This window comes from Alexandromys fortis, unplaced genomic scaffold (assembly GCF_014885135.2).
Source record: "Alexandromys fortis isolate MF-2015 unplaced genomic scaffold, M_Fortis_MF-2015_v1.1 scaffold_87, whole genome shotgun sequence".
Classification (NCBI taxonomy): domain Eukaryota; kingdom Metazoa; phylum Chordata; class Mammalia; order Rodentia; family Cricetidae; genus Alexandromys; species Alexandromys fortis.
In genome coordinates, this window is record NW_026067971.1 from 1,598,153 (window position 1) to 1,618,647 (window position 20,495).

Consider the following 20,495-nt stretch of genomic DNA (forward strand, 5'->3'; position numbering starts at 1 on the left):
GAGTTACCAGTTCCTGGCTCAGGCAGTCATCTGGCCTGAGGTGGGAACTGCATGAAGATGCAGAGATTTTTCTGTGTTTCTCTGTGTACCCTGGCTGTCCTGAAACTCACTCTGTAGACGAGGCTGACCTTGAACTCAAAGAGGTCAGCCTGCCTCTGGGCTGCAGTTAAAGGCAGGGCAGTGTAAGCTATCACCACCACCCAGCAGCGCAGATTTACTTTATGTTTATTTCTGTGTGTGTGTGTGTGTGTGAGAGAGAGAGAGAGAGACAGAGAGAGAGAACACATTCACATTCTTGGAACCTGGAAGGGCATTGGATCTCCTGGAGCTGGAGTTACAGGTGGTTGTGAACTGCCTAATGTAGGTGCTGAGAACCAAATTCCAGTCCAGTGTTTCAAGTACTCTTAATTGCCGGGCTCTCTCTTCAGTAAGAATCTTAATGAAGTAGATAAAAAACAAGACTTAAAAACTAGAATTTTATCAAATTTATTTGTGGGGGTTTCATGATTATGCCTCAGTGAAGGTATGTGTGGAAGACGGCTCATTCCTTTCCTGAGGGAGTCCCAGGAATCCAACTCAGGTTGACAGTCTTCACTGCAGTGTCTGTGCCAGCTGAGCCAGCTCCAAGGCCTGATTATGCAAACTTCTGTGCTCTTTTCTGTGCTGTGAAACAAGGCTAGTTTCTCTTTTCCAATTTGAAGAATGTTGTAGTTTAAAAGAATGCATCTTTAAGTCTCCCTTGATAATTCGGGGAAGCTGAAAGGTCGTGGCTCTGAAATAAAAGCATTTTAGCTGGGTGTGGTGGCATGCGTTCTTAATCCCAACACCTGGGAGGCAGAGGCAGGCAGATGTTTGTTAGTTTGAGGACAGCCAGAACTACTTAGAGACCTTGTCTCAACAAACAAACAAACCAAAAACCCATTTGGACTACAGCTCAGTGGTAGAGAAGCTGCCTACGGTTCACATGGCCCTGCATCGATTCCTGCACCACAAAGGTTTCTAAAAAGTACTTTAGATGTGGATGGACAGAGGCCAGGCCACTAGAAAGGGGTCAGGAGATGGGAGAAAAAGAATCTGCAGGAGCGAGGAAGGCAACGGAACATGGGATATAAAGGGAAGGGAGGACTCCTGCAGGGAAGGCACAGTGAGAAGAGGCTGGGAAGCGAGGGAGGTTGCAGCTGAGTGGAACATATACACATTCACAGAGTATTTACAATGTATGAAATATAAATAGGAATTTCTAAAATACTTTATAAAACATTATCATTATTACAAACGGTTGAGTAGTAAAAATACCGTATTCCCCTACAGTGCAGTAAAACATGAACTTCTCATGTGTTACTCCAGTAGCAGACAGTAAAATAGTGTCTGAACCTCAGTCAGGTAAAAATATCATCTAGCAAGAATCAAAACGTGGGAGAGCGAGGGTATTCAGTGTCCTCTTCCGGGCTTCCCATCTCTGTGTCTATATCTGGGCTGCTTGAGGACGTTTTGTTTTGGTGACTGCTTTGGGAAGCTATCACAGGTCTGCTTTCTGTCTCCTGCAGCCGTGGTTTTTTCTCGGGCCACTGGTCTTGTGTGTCTACATCTTTACGCTTAGTTAGCTGGGCTTCAGGCAGTGGACTAGCGTCAGGGCTGTGAATATACTCCACCATTAAGGTCAGCTTAGCCACATCAAGATGGTGCTTCATGCTACATCCACTTTGGGAAATATGTCTATTTTTCAAAGAAATAACACAAGAATGAAGAACCTCAGACTCTGGAAAAAAGGTTCGTAGAGCTTAACAAAGAAGAATGTTCTCCTGGGGGTTGTTTTGGACATTCTTCTCTTCTAAAGAAAATAAGAAAGAGCTTAACGTTAGTTTTACAAACTTTTATGATTAGCTGTAAAGTAAAAACTATTCCAAAAGACAGATTATTCAGAATAAGAATGGCATAAGACTAGATTCCTGTTCCTGTGCCACTCTATTCTAAGAGAAAAACAGTCTTGTACTTTTTTATCCGATACAACACACCCACTACAGTAGCGTGTTCACCGTTTGGGACGATTACAAGCACAGTGTCATCACTACTTGTAATCCCAGTCCATCGGGTCACTGGTCAGGACCACGGCTCATGCAATGCGAAGCTAGCGTCTGCAGTGTTCATCTGCTTACCTGCTGCTTTAATCCGGGCTTGCTGCTCTTTTCTAACTTCTTTCAATCGGTTTACATCCATCATTAGTCTCTCTACTTCCCGTTCACTTTGTTCAACTTTGTGGCATATACTCTGCACAATAAAACAGTGCACAGATGAAAACATTCCAGGTTATACTAATGAGGCTTTACAATATAACATTCTCAGACTGTAGAATACCCTTAACTTTTTGTGTAAGCCACCTCCATAACAAGCATTTGATGATAACAGCATGCACCATGGATGTGTTAGCTTTCCATTCGTTTGTGGACCAGCTATTTCCTTGATAAAATTCATTTTGAAATAAAAAATATATATATATTGGGCTGAGGATAGAGCTCATTACCCAGAAAGTGTGTAGCCCGGGGTTCAAGTCCCAGCATGTGACAGCTGAGACACACAACTGATTTAGATTTACAACGTGGAAGGATTAGCAGTTTAAGGTTATCCTTATCTATAGGGAGTTCAAGGCCAACCTGGGCAACACAAGAACCACAATACCATAATACCAAAAATCAAACAAAAAAAACAACGATAAAATAAAACAAAGATAAAATAAAATAAAAAGTGGCTATGTTTTAAGGAAATTACGGAAGATTATAATTTCTGTAAGAGTTATTTCCAAAGTTTCTGTGTTATTTATTCATTAAATAAATTAGTATATAGGGGGTCAGAGAGATGACTCAGCAATTAAGAATGCCTGAGTTAGGTTTCCAACACCCACATGGCAGCTTATAACTGTTTGTAACTCTAGATACAGGGGAACAAATGCTCTCTGTGGGTCTCCAAGGGCACTGGACACACACACTGAACACAAAGGCATGAAGGAAAAAACGAATCACATCAAAATAAATAAATCTTTAAAAATTAGTATAGCCAGGCAGTGGTGGCACGTGCCTTTAATCCCAGCACTCGGGAGGCAGAGACAGGAATCTCTGAGTTCGAGGCAGCCTGGTATACAGAGCTAGTCCCAGGACAGCCAGGGCTGTTACACAGAGAAACCTTGTCTCAAAAAACCAATGTATATATGTCAGTAGTATACAAAGTGTGTTAATTTTTTTTCCTTTACTATATTCTACTAACAAGTATGGCTACCATAAAAATAGACTTTAGAGATCCAATTGAGAAAAGCAACTGACAGATGTTCCAATTTTGAACTTGTAATTTTGCGATTTATTAGAGAAAGCCTTGTGTGTTCTAGGCTGGCCTCAGACTTAGTATGCAGCCAAGGATGACCCTGAAGATCTTCCTGACTTTACCTCCCCAGTTCTGCAATTACAGATGTACACCATCGTAGTGCTGAGGATCAAACTCAGAGCTCTGTGAATTCTAGGCAAGTGTTCTGCCAGCTGAGCTACATCCTGAGCCCCAAAGTGCTTGCTTTAAGCAGTACTCCCTAAGGATAGTTCCTAGCAGTGACTGAACATGGTGAGGACATTAGTACATGCCTTTGGAACAGTATGCAATACTTCTGGGTCACTTTGTTCAATTAAGGATTTAACTTTTTTCTTCCTTTAAGAAGGGCAGGCACAGTGATGCCTTCCTGTAATCCTCATGCTAGGGTCGAGCAGGATCCCGGGTCAGGGCTCTGCTCAGGGAAGCTCCCACAGAATGGTACAACCTGAGGCTCCTTCTGACTCTGGGGTCAGATTCTGCTGCAGTCCTCAATCCCCTCTGATTTTTACATTGGTCCAATGACTCTCTTGCACTTGGGGTCCATTCTATGACTCTACAGTGACCTGCACTGCGCCATAAGACTATAATGCTGTAGTGATGGTTGTGCTTCTAAATCTGCTTCCTCTTCATCTTCAAGAAGACTTATGGGGGCTGAGCCTCATGGCACAGGACTTCAATCCCAGCATTGGGGGGCAGAGACAGGAGAAGTCTATAAATTCAAGGACAGCTTGGCCTACTACATAGCAAGTCCCAGGACAGCCAGGGCTCCATAGTGAGATCATTTTTGAAAAAAAAAAAAAAGAAGAAGAAGAAGAAAAGAAATAGCTACAGCCATGTATAATGCAGTGGTGGCGCACACCTTTAATCCCAGCACTTGGGAGGCAGAGGCAGGCAGATCTCTGAGTTTGAGGCCAGCCTGGTCTACAAGAGCTAGTTCCAGGACAGGAACCAAAAGCTACGGAGAAACCCTGTCTCGGGAAAAAAAAAAAAAAAAAAAAAAAAAAAAAAAAAAGAGAGAGAGAGAGAGAGAGAGAGCGCAAACTTAAGCTTGCATCCCATCCCCAGAGTCTCTATTATGGAAGTCAAAGGAGTACAACATATACTCAAAAAAGGTTAACTTTTCTAGGAAGCAATTCGTGCAATCTACTGATGTGAATGAACTCTGAAGTGGACCCGAAGTAGTTACCTTTAATTCTTCTTGTACTGCAGCGTACATTTCATTTATCTTATGCACCTCCTTCAGCGATCCATCTTCGTTAAAAAACTGAGAACTGTGAAAGCAAAGATAGTTTCCTTGGCTAAGTGTATAGAACTGTAGAGGGAAAGGGGAATCCTCCAGTTCCACAGGGTTCCCTTAGTGTCTACTGTCTGGATGAGCCTCACCTGTGTGCTCTCACGGCTCTGCTAAAGCCAGGGGATGTACAGGAAGCGGATTCTGTTTTATAACCCAGTTGATCGGACATTCCCAGGTTGGCAACCACCAAAGGCACCCTATGAAAAAGCCTGAGGGGTAAAGTTTAAAACAGGGTAAGACAACACCTGCCATCAGAGCAGGCCACTGTCCTAAAAGTGTCAGTAAAAACAGCCCCATCATTATTTAGCAAGATAGAATTTTCCTAGATGAGCTAAGTTGAAGCAACTAGATTTTTGTTTTTTAATATTAGGTATATGAGTGTTTTGTCCACATGTATATCCACATGCCACTAGTGTCCTCAGAGGCCAGAAAAGTGTCCATCTTCCTGAAACTGGAGCTCAGGTGGTTGGGTATGAGCTGCCATGTGGGTGCTGGGAATTGAACTGGAGTCCTCTGGAGAGCAGGCAGTGTTCTTAACTGCTGAGCCCTCTCCAGCTCCTGTCACTCAGAAGCAGAGATTGAGGCTGATGAGGTCTCCAGAGGGAGCTCCAGGACAATCAGGGCTATACTTTCTCAAAAAACAAAAAGTCAAGACGTACACAGCATAAAAAGCTGCATGGACAGTTTAATGGCTGTCTCACCTGGTCGTGTGCATGCAAGCAAGGAGGAAGCTGCCCCGAAGGCCATGGCAGGCAACACAGGTGACACCTGAGCTTTTTTTTTTTTTTTTTGGTTTTTCGAGACAGAGTTTCTCTGTGGTTTTTTGGAGCCTGTCCTGGAACTAGCTCTGTAGACCAGGCTGGTCTCGAACTCACAGAGATCCGCCTGCCTCTGCCTCTGCCTCCCAAGTGCTGGGGTTAAAGGTGTGCGCCACCACCGCCCGGCTGCCTGAGCTTTTTGTTGCTGTCATTTATTATGATTGTATGTATGTTTATCATGTTTGTGTGTTCAGAGGACAGTGTCAGAAGTTGGTTCTTTTCCTCTAATGAAGGTTCTGGGATAGAACCCAGGTCTTCAGGCTTGTGGGATAAACATTTTTACCAGCTGGGTCATTTCACTGGTCTTTTTTTCTTTTCTTTTTTTTTTTGATTCATGGTTTTAAGTAGTTCAACATCCATTAAAACTCTATGTAGCTGAGCATAACCTTGAACTCGTAATCCTGCTCTCACTGGAGCTCAGGGATTATGGAGATTTATCATCATGCCTGCCTGAGACCTTAAAGGATGGAGAAAGAAAGGAAAAGAAATTTTGTTGGAAATGAAGCTCAGTGGTAGAGCCACTCTTGTCTGGTGTAAATCTCACACTGTGTCTCTGTGTCTCCTCAGCTCACCAAAAAGGCAGAGCGGGTTAACCTCCCTAGTCCAGGGTTTGAAATGTAAGGTAGGGTCTTATGATGTAAACTGACCCAAACTCTCAATCCTCCTGCTTCACTTATTGGGACTATAAGTTTGCACCACACAGACAGTAAAATGTGTCTGGAAATGCTAAGGTTGTGGGTTCAAAGCTGGACAGGCTCATCTACCCATTCCTTTTCTTTCTTTTGGTTTCTTTTTGGTGTTTCAAGACAGGGTTTCTCTGTGGCTTTGGAGCCTGTCCTGGAACTAACTCTTGTAGACCAGGCTGGTCTTGAACTCACAGAGATCCGCCTGCCTCTGCCTCCCGAGTGCTGGGATTAAAGGTGTGCACCACCACCGCCCAGCTTAACTTAATTCTTATATTCCCAGAGAATGTAGTTTATAATACCCAAGCAGACTGCTTGGACTCACTGTGGCAGAACAGCAAGAAGCGCTGTCTCTGAAGAAGCTGTACAGTCCACACTTACATACGTACATACGACAACACTTCCAGTTCTAGCACACAGGAGTCCAAGCCATGGCTGCACTGGGCTTCCCCTTCCTTGCCTAGCCTTTGTTTTCTCATCTATTACTTCCTTTGCTGCTACTATGACGCCTTATGCAACATTGTATGAAAACACTTATAGCCACAAAACACAACAAAAAAAATTTAAAAATTTAGCTTAAAATAGTCAGGACCAACCAATGCTTACCCCTTTTGAGGTTTATATAAGGCGTGTTCCAGGCAGTGAGTGGAGCAGCTTTCTGTTGTTATACTTGGTGTTAACAGCAGAAAAACAAGCTCTGGGCTTGAAAGATGCGTCTGTAAGTTTCTGTGCAACAGCTGCTCTCTTAACGTCATTACCTGATCCGAGTGACGACGGAATTTGTACCAGCCCACCACAGTCTGGGGAAGATACAGGAAAATTAATATATGTTGGTTACAATAGCTACATGTCTTCCTACAGCTTAGCAATGAAACCATGGTCTTAAGCAGTAGCTGCAGTTGTACCCAGTGGCTCTGGCACACACGGGACTGGGACCGCAGGACTGTGGTTAGCCTGGGCACACAACAAAACTAAACAAAAACCCTTCCACAGCTTTTTTGTTTTTTGGAGGCAGGGTTTCTCTGTAGCCCTAACTGTCCTAGAACTCGCTCTGTAAACCAGGCCTGCCTAAACTGGGATTAAAGGTATCACCACGAAGCCTGGCAAAACCTACAGGACTTAAAATGGCTTTTCCAACTGTTGGTAAAGTTTGGGTTATACATAAAATAAGTCAGGGATATACTTAGTTATAAACTTTACTTTTGTAAACAAACGGACATAGTACTTTATACTTAGCAAGAAGAAAAAAAAAGACCCTATACATTTAATGCAGGAAAGACAAAACAAACAAGAACCTCCTTGCCAGGGACTGGTGGCACACCTTTGATCCCAGTACAGCCAGGGCTACACAGAGAAACCCTGTCTTGAAAACCAAAAGAACAACAATAACAACAACAACAACAAAAAAAACCAAACACCAAGACCACCCCCCAACAAAACTTAATTTTTTTTTTTTTTTTTTTTTTTTTTTTAGACTGGGTCTTGTGTGCTCCATATGTAGCCAGGGATGACCCTGAACTCTTATCCTCCTGCTTCTTTCTCTGGGATGTGTATGTGCGATGTGCTCGACATTTTAAATGTGGAACCCAGGTCTTTACATAAGTACCTTACTAATGGAGCTGCACCCCCAGTTCCTACTCTAAGTAAACAACAAAGTAAAACATTTGCTATCGTGTAGACACTATGTTAGAATGATGGCTCAGTGGTTACGAGCACTGGCTCTTCTTCCAGAGGACTGGGGTTCAATTCCCAGCACCCACATGGTATCATTTAACTGCCTATAATTCTACCTCCAGGGGATCTCACACAGACACAATGCAGGCAAAACACCAATGTACATAAAATAAAAATGAATCATTTTTAGAAAAAGAATGTATGAGAAGGAAACACCAATGTCACTGTTTCACATAACAGGAATCAATGCCTGTAATCACATTCATGTCCTATGCACACCCTTGGTTTGTAAATGTTAGGCTGTTTAAAATTATTTTAAGGGGACTGGAGAGATGACTGGGTGGTTAAGAACACTGACTGCCCTTCCAGAGGACCGGGTTCAATTCCCAGCACCCACATGGCAGCTCATAAATATATATAAATCCAGTCCCTGGGCGATCTGACACCTTTACAATATTACACATAAAATAAGTTTTAAAAATAAATAAATAGGGGCTGGAGAGATGGCTCTGAGGTTAAGAGTACTGCGTGTTCTTTCAAATGGACCTGGGTTCAATTCCCAGCACCCACATGACAGTCACAACTGTCTGCAACTCCAGTTCCATGAGACCTGACACCCTCACACAAACAAGCAGGCAAGTGAAAAAACTATGTTCAGAAAATAAAAATAAATAAAATTATATTAAGATCATTTGAAAGGATCTTGTAATCTGTAGCATGCAAAAATTAATGATTAACAGTAATAACTATTTTAAACTAGAAAATAATTCTCATTACCTTATAGTAATTATAATAAAAAATAGCCAGTATATATTATACATTAAGATTAAGAATTAGAAATGGCTCCTGTAACTATAATTCAGCATTTGGAAGGCTGAGGAGGAAAACAAGTTCAAAGACATAGTGGGCTACATAGTGAGGCTATGTCTCAAAAATAAAACAGTCTTTTTAAAGGAAAATGTTCCGATAGGTACATTCCCTAAATAATCAACTTAAGAAATGTATAAACTGTGTTGTGTGTGCGCACAAGTGGCCATGGGAGTGTGGTGGTCAGAGGACAGCTTGTGAGGGTCAGTTCTCTCCCTCTTTCTATCATGAGTCAAAGGGATTGACCTCAGCCAGCCAGGTTAGTAACAGGTGCCTTTGATTGCTAGCAACAAATGTAATTTTTTAAAGTCCAACCATTTCCTCTCAAAGCATTTTTACACTTATATATTTGTGTGTGAGTGTGTGCAAGTATGTTTGTACATAAGTGTTGTACCCATGGGAGACCAGAGGACAGCACATTGTTCTCCCCCACCCCCCTCCACCATCTATGGTTTCCACAGACTGATCTCAGATTGTCAGGCTAGGGAACTGAACCCAGGACTGAGGCAGGCAATCAGCAGAGCTGCATCCACAGCCTGTGTCAGGATCTCACTGCTTCCCTAGGTGGGTCTCAAACTTGGAATCCTCCCATCTTGGATTTCCACATACTTAGCATAACATAACATGTATACACCTAGTATCTAAAAGAAATTTCTATTATTAAATCTACTTTCATTCTAAAATCAGAGCCGTGTGCCAGCATCCCCAGTAACCAAAACTTTTCATGAAATCTACTTTTATACTCACAAACATAAAATTTTTAAGACAAAAATGCATATCTTGGAAAAAGTTGGGGGGCATTCTGACTGTTCAGTAACTTTTATCTGAATATCAAGTACATGGAAGATTTAAATGTAATTGCTGTATAGATAACTGTCTCTGCATTTATATAAAATAATAACTGCAAAGCCAGGCTCTGACATACACCTGAAGTCCCAGTCCCTTACTACAGAGGGACTTACTACAGTTTGAGACCAGAAGACAAAACAAAGAGTGCAGCTATGTGAAAATAAAAAAAAACCAAAAAACATTTAAAACCAAAAAAAAAAAAAACAAAAAAAAAAAAAAAAAAAAAAAAAAAAAAAAAAAAACAGGATAGCCAAAACAATTCTGTACAATAAAGGAACTTCTGAAAGTATAATATAATCAGACTGGAAAAAGCTGTGGTTAAACAATGTACCACAGAAGAAGTCAGTGTAAATCCAAGCAGTCAAGGAAATAGTTAGATGGATACTTCCTTCCATTTTATTTTATATGCATGCGTGTTCTGCCAGCTCGTATGTCTGTGTACCATGTGCATGCATGTGTTCACACAGGGCATCAGAAGGGATCATATCTCCTGGGACGAGATTTACACCTAGTTAAGATTCCATGTGGGTGCTGGGAACTGAATGCAAGTCTTCTGGAAGAGCAGCCAGTGCCCCAAGGTGGATACTTTCAATGACTGGTTTTGCTTTCAGAGAAACACTGCCGGACTTTCTGGGAAGAGTAAGTCTCCCACATGCTCTAATGAACACCACTAAGGCTTCTGTAAAAGTACTATGTTTTTAGGAGTGTAAAATAGTGCAAACAGTGCCAATAAAGAAAAGGTAATACCTTTTTGACATTTGAAAGAATTTTCTTCAGTGCGTGTTCGTTTACTTCACCTAAAGAATTATAAAAGCTATAAAAATCAAAATTAAAGAGATTTGAATAAGCTAGACATCTGGGCAGCTTTACTAGCACTTTAAGTCTTAGTTACCCAACCCACGCTATATAACCAAATGCACATTTACTTCCCTAAAAGAAATAGTAGAGAAAATTACAAATTAAATTGTAGAAACACTAGATCCACAAGCAAAAACAACATAAAATAGAAAAACTTCTAGGTTTGAGTTTGTCTATCATATTTTTAAACTAAACAGAACAGTAAACTATTCATTAAATACAAGTATCAAAAGCTAATCCACAGTTCACTTATTAATAACTGATAACCCTAATAGAATATATAGAGTAACAAAGAAAAGTACGAAAAGGACAACTTGTTCATCGCTAACTCCAAAAGCTGTGTGTTTAGGGTATCTGGAAGACTGAGGAGGGAGGGTAAATTTGGCTTAGTCCAGTGGTTTTTGTAATTGGACTTCCAAGATATAGAAAAAATAATTCTAAACAATCTAAACATTTACTTTGCTTTTCTTCCTGCAAGGGAGACTCCAAGTCATACTTCCTTCCCTATGGTAAAAGCCAGAGGTTGACACTGTTTTCCTTTGTCACTCTCCCCTTGATTTCTTGACAAGGTCTCTCTCACTGAACCTGGAGCTCATAGATTTGGCTAGTTGGTGGCCAGTGACCTCTAGGGATCTTCCTGTCACCACTCCCTGCCCTACCTCCTGACACTAGGGTTATATGCATGGAGCTTTTACATGGTTGCTGGGGATCCAAAGCCAGGTCTTCATTCTTGTGAGCTATCTCCTCAATCCTAGTCCTTTTTATCATTAAGATGAACAATATTTCTTTTTTATAATGCTGAAATACTAAACAAAATCCTATAGGATTTTATAGGTTTCTTTTAAAAAAAAAAACAACTGGAAACCCTCAAGTATACATTGGAAATATTTATTTACATAAAACTGACCAACTATATTCTACTTGGCAACATTTTTAAGCTTAGGTTGGTGGTATAGGTCTATAAATCCAACCACTCAGCAGGTTAAGGCAGGAGGACTCCAGTTCCGCCTAAGCAACAAGAGCAACTCTAAGGCCAGAAACTTAGTAAGACAATGTCTCAAAGAAAGAAAGAAACACACAACTGTGATTACAGGTTAACCTAGCAGGAGTAAAGCCCTTGGTCCAATCTCCAGTACCACAAAGAAACAACAACAAAAACTAACCTCCAGGGCTGGAGAGATGGCTCAGAGGTTAAAAGAACTGACTGCTGTTCTGAAGGTCCTGAGTTCAATTCCCAGCAACCACATGATGGCTCACACCCATCTATAATTAGATCTGGTGCCAAGAACACTATATACATAATAAATAAATTTAAAAAAAAAAACTAACCTCCATTAAAAATGTTTTAATAGGCTGAGGGGTAGCTGGGTTCACTGAAGGACATCTGCTATGACATGTGTGACTTGGATAAAGACTGAAATCATGGCAGGTCCAGAAACCGATGCCCAGTTCCTGGGTTCAATCCCCAGAGAGGTGGACAGGGAGGAAGAAAAGGAGAGAGGAGATAAAAAAGGAAGAAAAAGATTTTTAATGCTGTCTAACATGGTCCACTTCTAAGCATCCAACCTGGTGCCTAAGGCAGTAAGGCCTCAGGGTAAATAAGCATAGGCTAACAGTATAGACACATGTGAACACCGATTTTATGTCAAGTTGTATTATACGGAAACATAGTAAGTCAGGTGTGGTGGCACGTGCCTATAATCCAACACTTGAAAGGCAGAGACAGAGAATCTGAAGTTTTAGGCTTGCGTGGGCTACATATTGAGACTCTGTGTTGCCTCCCAACTCTCCAAAAGGATATACAGTAAAGAATTCATACCTAAGTGCCACATTTTTTAAGATAGGTTTCATTGAACTATTTTCAAGGACCTTCTAGACTTCTTAGAGCACAGAATCAGAGCGGCGATACAGTTAGTGCCAAGCTAGTACAGTTCATCTGTACACAGCCAGTCAAGACATGCCAAGTCTTCCTCAGTGTCCCTACAACCCTTAGAAATAAACATTTTAAGAAGGGCTGTATAAAAGCAATTCACAGGGTTATATTTTGATAACGTTTGTAAATTATAAAGCTGGCTATTAATGCCTATCTAACTTGGACTTCAAAAGATGTCATCAGAAGACTTAGTTTTAAATATATTCATCAATATGACTTATAAGGGGGAAGCATCAACATGACAGGTTGTTAGAAAGCCTGGAGCCTATGGCTGGGGCTTAGCAGAAACTCGCTCAGCATGCCTGAGGCCAAGTCCCACCCCAACACCACACACACAAGCCATTAAAAGGAAATGCCATGTCTTCTAGTTTTGTCCTACTGTTAAGTCAGTGGTTCCCAACTTTCCTAATGCCACCCTTTAATACAGTTCTTCATGTTGTGGTGACCCCCAACCACAAAATTATTTTGTTGCTATTTCATAACTGAATTTTACTACTATTATGAATCATAATATAAATACCTGTGTTTTCCAATGGTCATTCAACTCCCAAAGGCGTTGTAACCCACAGGTTGAGAACCACTACATGAAGTAGCTCTGTGTTTTCCACTAACTGTGAACTTTGGCCTATCGTGGTTTTAACTGAAGATGAACAGTACAGTAACTTCATGAATGAGATATATCCAGATAGCTCTACTCATGTCCTCTTTACCTTCAACTAAAAGCAGACAAGATCCAGACATTAGTGGATCAGGTGGCAACAAAAGGAGAAACAATTAACAAATTGGAATCAAAAGATGGAAAAGTGGGGCAGTGGTGGTGCACGCCTTTAATCCCAGCAGTTGAGAGGCAGCAGGTGAGTCTCTGAGAGTTTGAGGTTAGCCTGGTCTGCAAAGTAAGTTCCAGGAAAGCTGGGGCTACAGAGAAACCCTGTCTTGAAAAACAAACAACAACAACAAAAAAGGAAAACAATCTATTTTTGACATCTAAGAACATGTCAGTTGTGAATTTATAAAATGAAATGAGAGGATCGGGTGTGAAAAGAAAATACAATCCTCAAACTAAACTGGCTTTTCAGCGGCAGGGAAAGCAGCTGAAGGTAATACAAGCACTGAATTATAGACAGGCGCACTAGTGCACCTTAAACAGACGACAAACCTCCTTCCATTTGTGACTAAGACACTGTTAGTTGTTCAAATTATTTAACGTGCAAAGAATAATTTCCATAATGGGTGACTCGCTTGTTTTTACTGATGCTGTTACTCACCTAAAAAGCTGGTAGCATGGAATGTATTTCTGAATGTCTAGAAAGAAAGGATTTAGGTTATAAGCGCAATAATAGTTTGCCCATGCTGCAAGAGGAATCACGTGACTCCCCAGAGATACAGGGCTAAAAATCCTATCTGGAACTACATGTTATATTCACTAGCCAAGACAAACATGTAGGACCCAAGTGTTGATCCTTCTAAGTGTGGGGTTACAAGTATGTACCACTATACCCACTCATTTTTTTTTGCAGTGCTTTAAAAAAATATTTAGGGTATATATTTTAACAGTTTAAACACACACACACACACAAGGGTTGAAGATGGCTCAGTGGTTAAGAGCACTGCCTGCTCCTCCAATGATCCTGAGTTCAATTCCCAACAACCACATGGTGGCTCACAACCATCTGTAATGAGATCTGGTGCCCTCTTCTGGCCTGCAGGCATACATGCAGACAGAATACTGAATACTGTATACATAATTAAATAAATCTTAAAAATAAAGTGCGTGCGCGCGCGCACACACAGCACACAGGCAAGATGGCTCATCAGGGAAAGGCACTTGCTGAAAAGCTTGACCAACTCAGTTCAATCCCTGGAACCCACATGATGGAAGGGGAGAAACGACCCCCCTCCCCCACAGTTACACATGACACATGTATCCCCCATAACAATTAAAATGTTACAAAAAAGAGCGGTGCCGTTTATAACTACCCAAACCATACAGAACTAAGTGACTCACCAATTGTGTAAACAACTTTAACACTATCCATTTGTGAATCGGTAATGCTATTCTTGGCTTCACCTTTCACTTCACCGAGAAGAAAACCTTCCTATAAGAATAAAAATAAGAAGCCATATATGAAACACACTGGAGAGGATTACTGTTCTGTTTCCGAATCATCTTTTCTCAGCATTTTACAGTGGCTACACGTGTGGGTAACTGGGAAAGGCTGTGCGGAGAAGAAAGCCCTGGCTTTAAACAGATGGGTCATAATTTGGGAAGGCAGAGCTAGAAGCACTTAGCAGTCCAAAGCAGAACTGAGAGCCTGTCTAAGGGCCCAGCAGAGCGGTTCGTTGTGGAGGACTAACGACAGCCATCACTGTACAACCCTTATTACTAGCACTGTGCGGGAAGCAGCTCTAGACACCAGAGCCCTTACACTTTGGAAAGAAGGCACAGCAATTCACACGCCCTTCTCGACACTGCTCAGTACTCTGGCCTGTTTTAGTGCAGTCCCCAAAGCCCCTTTAGACAGTTTTAGTTTCTTTCAATATGTTACTAAGAATTTATTGCAAGGTGCTACTTCCCGACCTCAAAGTTTTAAAGTGAGTGTTTTTTATTTGTTTTGTATTTGAGTCAGGGTTTCTCTGTGTAGTCCTGGCTGTCCTGGAACTTGCTCTGTACACCAGGCTGGCCTTGGAACACAGAGATCCATCCACCTGCTTCTGCTTCCCGAGTGCTGGGAATAAAGGCACGCGCCACCACCGCCCAGTTTACAGTGAGATCTTTAGATCTAAATTTTAAAAACAGGCTTCTAATTTTTTTTTTTTCCACTTTGACTCGGTGGCTTCGAAAGTAAGCAAAAGTTTAACGATGCATTTACACATGTGACCCCGGACAAATCTGCATTTGTAACGGAAAGCGGCACAGAAAGTAGCTGGGCCGTCCACTCTCAGGAAGGGTTGGGGCAGCCACCCTGAGCCCTAGAACCCACACCGACCAACCCCCTGCGGCTGCCAGCCGTGGCCGTCCTCCGGGTCCTAGCCGCGCACCGCCGGCGGGGCATGACGCGGGGATCCCTCGCGAAGCATCGGGTAGTGAGCACGGAAAGCGGCAGGATCTCCCGCGCCGAGCCGCAGGCCGCCGGGAACTGCACCCCTAAACTTGACCAGGTCGGAAGGGCCCGGATGAGAGCCGGGGAGGGCGCCCCGGTCCGCGAGCCCGCACGGCCAGCAGGAGCTGCGGGCAGGGGCGGCGGGGACGACAGCCGCGCGCCCGGCTCACCGTGTCCGAGTCGGTGTTGAGATGCTGGAAGGTGAGCGCGCCAAACACGAAACCAGACAGCACCCCCAGAGTGCTCTCGCCCTCCATTCCGCCGCTCAGGCGCTGCCGCCACTACCGCGGCACGTGACGGGAGGCCCGAGGGCGGGGCCTGAGGGGCGGGGCCTGGGACGGGGGTGGCGCCTGCGCACGGGAGCGCGTGTTTTGGAGAGAGTGCGAGTGTCCTCTAGCCCAGGGAGGACAACTTTTGGATCAGCTTGGCTGAGATACCGGCATGCAGGCAAAATCCTATTTATGGGTAGTTTAAGGCAATTAATGTTTGTAAGAATAAGAATTGCTTGGCAATTTTTAATATCACAGATATGTCCCATCTTGGTTTTCTAACTATTATATTACACTATTGAAACTTAGAAGACCAATAATCAGTTGGGGGGGGGGCGTTCTTAGGTTATTCCAGCTGTGTTGCATTCTTCTGTCTATGTGTGTGTGTTTTTAACATTATGAGAATTTAATGCATGTGGCGCGCGAACTGTACCGAGGGGGCAACACAGGCGCAGGTGTTACAATTGGAGACACCGCTGGGATATCAGGAATTACAATTAATAAAGTTTCTGCATGGTTATTTCAGGGCTGAGAAGCCGGGAAATAACAAGTGGCCTTCTGCCAACACTGCAGGACCCCCCCCCCCGCGCCCCTTCTTGTTCTCTCTCTCTCTCTCTCTCTCTCTCTCTCTCTTTTTTTTTTTTTTTTGGAGACAGGGTTTCTCCCTGTAGCTTTGGAGCCTGTCCCGGCACTAGCTCTTGAAGACCAGGCTGGCCTCAAACTCATGGAGATGCGCCTGCCTCTGACTCCCGAGTGCTGAGATTAAAGGCTTGTACTACCACTGCCCAGCTGACCCCTCTCTAGGGGAAGTATTAGCTAATGGAGAAAATTAAATTACACAAAGTTGCTGACTGCAGCCCGTTCCCCCACCTGTAGTCATATAGAAAATGTTGACCACCCAACTTCCCCTGTCAGCTGGGTAATATTTCAAACAGCCCCTGAGGTTAGCAAAGGGTCAGCAGAGGTCTGGAGGAAGTAACCAGGGGACTGTTGCCATCCCCCTTAGATAACAATAGCCTATCAGGAACTGACAGCTGAGCTTTACCTAATTTGGCCAATCATGATATAGGATACATAATTTTGCATTTTGAAACTGTAACCTTGTGAGTGTTTTGTGGTTTTTGTCTTTAGAAACCCCTTACAATAGTAGACGGGGTCCTTCTCCCTCCATCTGCTGTGTCAGACTGGGAGGCAGAGGACCCGAGCTAGCCTGTACTTAATAAACGAAACCTTGTTTTTGCATTCGGAAGTGTGTCTCTCTTGGGGGTCCTAGGACTTGGGTACAACAGCAGTACATCTCATATGTATCGTGTATATTATTGTACATTATATATATATGTGTGTGTGTGTCGCTGTCACATTTAATTTTCAGAAAAGTAGTATGTGTATCTAAAGAACTACATGGACAGGGGGTCAAGGTTGATTGTGATGGCAGAGGAATAAAAATAAGGGTCCTAGCTGACGAAAGTCCCACTCAGGATGTAGTTTTCCTAACCCTTAACCTCTGCACTTCCTTTCCCTCCTTGTACAAGTGTTTTCATTTACCTCAGTTCCCTGACATGGAATTGGAGGGGTGGGGATAGTTTTCTAGTCTTCTCAGAAGAGTAACTCTTAAATAAACCTTTGCTCCAGCTCTCATTCCCTGAGCACTGGCTCCTGTGTGGAGCAGGTGAGCTTGGATCTGGTAACATTTCTGCTGGACTTTGCATTGGGTACTTTCCTATGTCTCTGATAAAACGCCATGGCCAAGACATCTTCCAGATGGATGGGTTCTTCTGTTACAAAAGGACAACATCAGGAAGTGCAATGAGATGTTGAAAAACCAAAGTTCCTCCATCTTGTCCTTCGCCTCCATCTTGTGTCTTGTGTAAGCAAGTTTCCGTAAAAATGTTCCAGTCCTCAGAAATGGCTAGGGGCAAAAGTAACAGGGTAGCCTTCTTGAACGTACAGTACAGATAACTGTAGAATGTCCCTACCTGAAGGTCAGCTAATAAAAAACCTTGACAAGCAACAGGTGAGGGTGAGGTTTGAAATTAAAAGTTCCTGAAAAATCCCTAGACATGAGCCAATCAGGATTGAACCCATCGTTTTGCCTTCAAATAATGCTGTCTAGGAGGGTGGGGTACCACTTCTCGCTGCCACGCTGATGAGGTCCAGACTGGCTGGTAATTGCTTTTGCATTTCGGTGAGTCAGTCTCCCTGGTGGTCTTTTGGGGTCCCCACGGACTGGGCATAACAACATGACCAGTTGAACTAATCTGAAGGTCTTTCCGGCACTGGAAACACTGATGTAACTCACCATTTTGGGTAGAGCAGCCTGAATTAATTCCTGTGCAGGGCCTGGGGGTGAGGGTGATGCTCTTCAGATTCACCTGGGTCCTTGATGTTTGACAGAAAAGAATGTCGGCATGGGATAGAATGTAGCAAATTTAGTGAGTTTATTATGGCAAGAAAAACCTGAACCATCAAATATGAGCAGCACCTAAGCACCTTGGCGGCTGCCATATTTGACTTTGGGGCTTTGAAACAACTTAGTCCAAAGCCAGGTTTAGAGATTAGGGGAAGCATAGTCTGGTAAACTTATATTTCTTGCCTGCAGAATTTTGCCCTTGGAGAGACTTTCCTAACTCATCGTGAAAGCTTGCTGCTGGAGTGCAGGAGCGTTGGGGCAGCTTTGGCTAAAAGCGTTGACTCTTCACTAGGACAACTAGAGGCAGAGTGAAAGCTTGGCATTTCCGCTTTTATTTCGTGTCTGTCTCCTTTACTTGGAAGGCACAGAGGTAAATCTCATTGCCATTAACCTTTTTTCTTGAGTCACCTTGGATTTGAGGGACAGCAAAACTTTATGGGTCCGGGGGCTGGAGAGATGGCTCAGAGGTTAAGGGCATTGCCTGCTCTTCCAAAGGTCCTGAGTTCAATTCCCAGCAACCACATGGTGGCTCACAACCAACTGTAATGAGGTCTGGTGCCCTCTTCTGGCCTGCAGACAGAATATTGTATACATAATAAATAAATAAATATTANGGGGGCTGGAGAGATGGCTCAGAGGTTAAGGGCATTGCCTGCTCTTCCAAAGGTCCTGAGTTCAATTCCCAGCAACCACATGGTGGCTCACAACCACCTGTAATGAGGTCTGGTGCCCTCTTCTGGCCTGCAGACAGAATATTGTATACATAATAAATAAATAAATATTAAAAAAAAAAAAACTTTATGGGTCCGAAGAACACAACTTCATCACAGATAAAAACAGTTATGTCTATAAAGGCAGGAGTTCCTCTGGCCACAGACCTAATTGTTTCTCAACAACCATCTTTTCTTCCTTAAATGAAAAGACTTCTCGAGACCTCTTTGCGGGACTGGAGGTGAAACCAGGTCAGGAAGAGCAGGTCTGCTCAGTTATGAATACACCTTGCCTCTGGGCTAGGTCTTCCTCTATTTAAACCTAAATCTACCCTGAAGATGAACTCGGAGTGATCAAACTCAAATGTTTCCTTGCACACTGAATCATCTCTTCTTTCTGCTCTTCACCTTGTGTATGTGGTACTTACATGGTGTGTTGGGGTGGATGGGCAAATCTAGCCTTCCAGGGTTGCTAGAGACCGTATATCTGCCCTAAAAACTCTGGTTCCACTATGAGAGATATAATGTTGAGCAAATGGATCCTTGTTTGTGTATGAGTCACAAGGAGGTAGATAAAAGGGTTCTGCAGTCAAAGAGTATCTTGGTAAATGTTGGGTCCAGGGGGCATCACACAAAGATGGGGACAGACCAGAGGCAAACTTTATTCCAGAAACCAGAATCTAGGAAAAAGACAAATAAAATAAAATAAAAAAGCTCCATGGGGCACAAAAAGCAAATCAGCTAGCTGAGCCCACAGCCAGAGATGGATTTTAAGGCTGTGGCAGAGGCCTGTTTCTGAATCCACCTTTTTATACTAGGGGCACCAAGCATTAGGTCTGAACAAAGGAATTTTTACAACTTCAAGGTAAAACTCAGATACAGATTTTCTTACTTAACAATCTCCATTAACAGAGTTTCTCAGTTAAACTAGTGTTTATACTTAATCAATTGTCTTTCTTGGTCCTTCCAGGTGGTGTTTACTGACACCCTGTGGTCTCCCCTTTGATGCTGCCAGTTTCACATAGCAGGGAAAATGTGTAACCCAGAGGCCATAGATCTCTTTCCTAAAAGTTGACTCAGCTCATATCCGTAGGCTAGCTCTCAGTTTGCAGAGAGATGCTCTGGCCTTGTAAACAAAGCTGTGGGTTGTAAAGTGAAACAACACACTATGATTAGTTAATCCTCAAGCTGCTGAGAAAGCTGCTGACAGTCTCTTCTCATTCTCCTAGACTTATAACTTTATATTTCCTTATTTCTACATTCTTATCTTTGGAATCTACATTTTTATATTCTTATCCTCGGACCCTTCAGTGATCAGGGGCTTAAGGAATGCCACAAAGTCACACCAAAAAAACAGACCTCATGCAAGAGATTTATTGGGGATGGGGGAACACAAAATGGCTGTCTCTACGCTGAGATGGAAAGAGTCTCTGGGTGACTGTCCAGGCAGCGAGACGTCTCTGTCAATTCTGGAGTTTGGAAGTTGCTTACAATGCACTTCCTGTTTACTTAGGTAATATTATATCCTTCTGGAGTCTTTGATGGAGTGGAAGAATAGATAGTTATAATTATAGTTTTCCTTAGTTATGACAAAAGATAAAGTAAATATAAATGCTGTAACTGTAATTCTTGCTTGATATCTGTCTTGTTATATGTAATTTTACTATGTTAAAGTTAA

At 42.7% G+C, this 20,495-nt stretch overlaps 1 protein-coding gene across 1 annotated transcript; it reads right to left on the reverse strand.

Annotated features, from left to right (window-relative positions):
- Positions 1-470: 470 nt before the first annotated feature.
- Abraxas1 (abraxas 1, BRCA1 A complex subunit) lies at positions 471-15,732 on the reverse strand. Its single transcript, XM_050155749.1, is given in 9 exon segments — positions 471-1,831; positions 2,157-2,268; positions 4,538-4,622; positions 4,735-4,854; positions 6,753-6,946; positions 10,284-10,350; positions 13,593-13,629; positions 14,333-14,423; positions 15,599-15,732. Coding segments are annotated over 9 exon segments (1,218 nt in total). The 5' UTR covers positions 15,686-15,732; the 3' UTR covers positions 471-1,406.
- Positions 15,733-20,495: the final 4,763 nt, after the last annotated feature.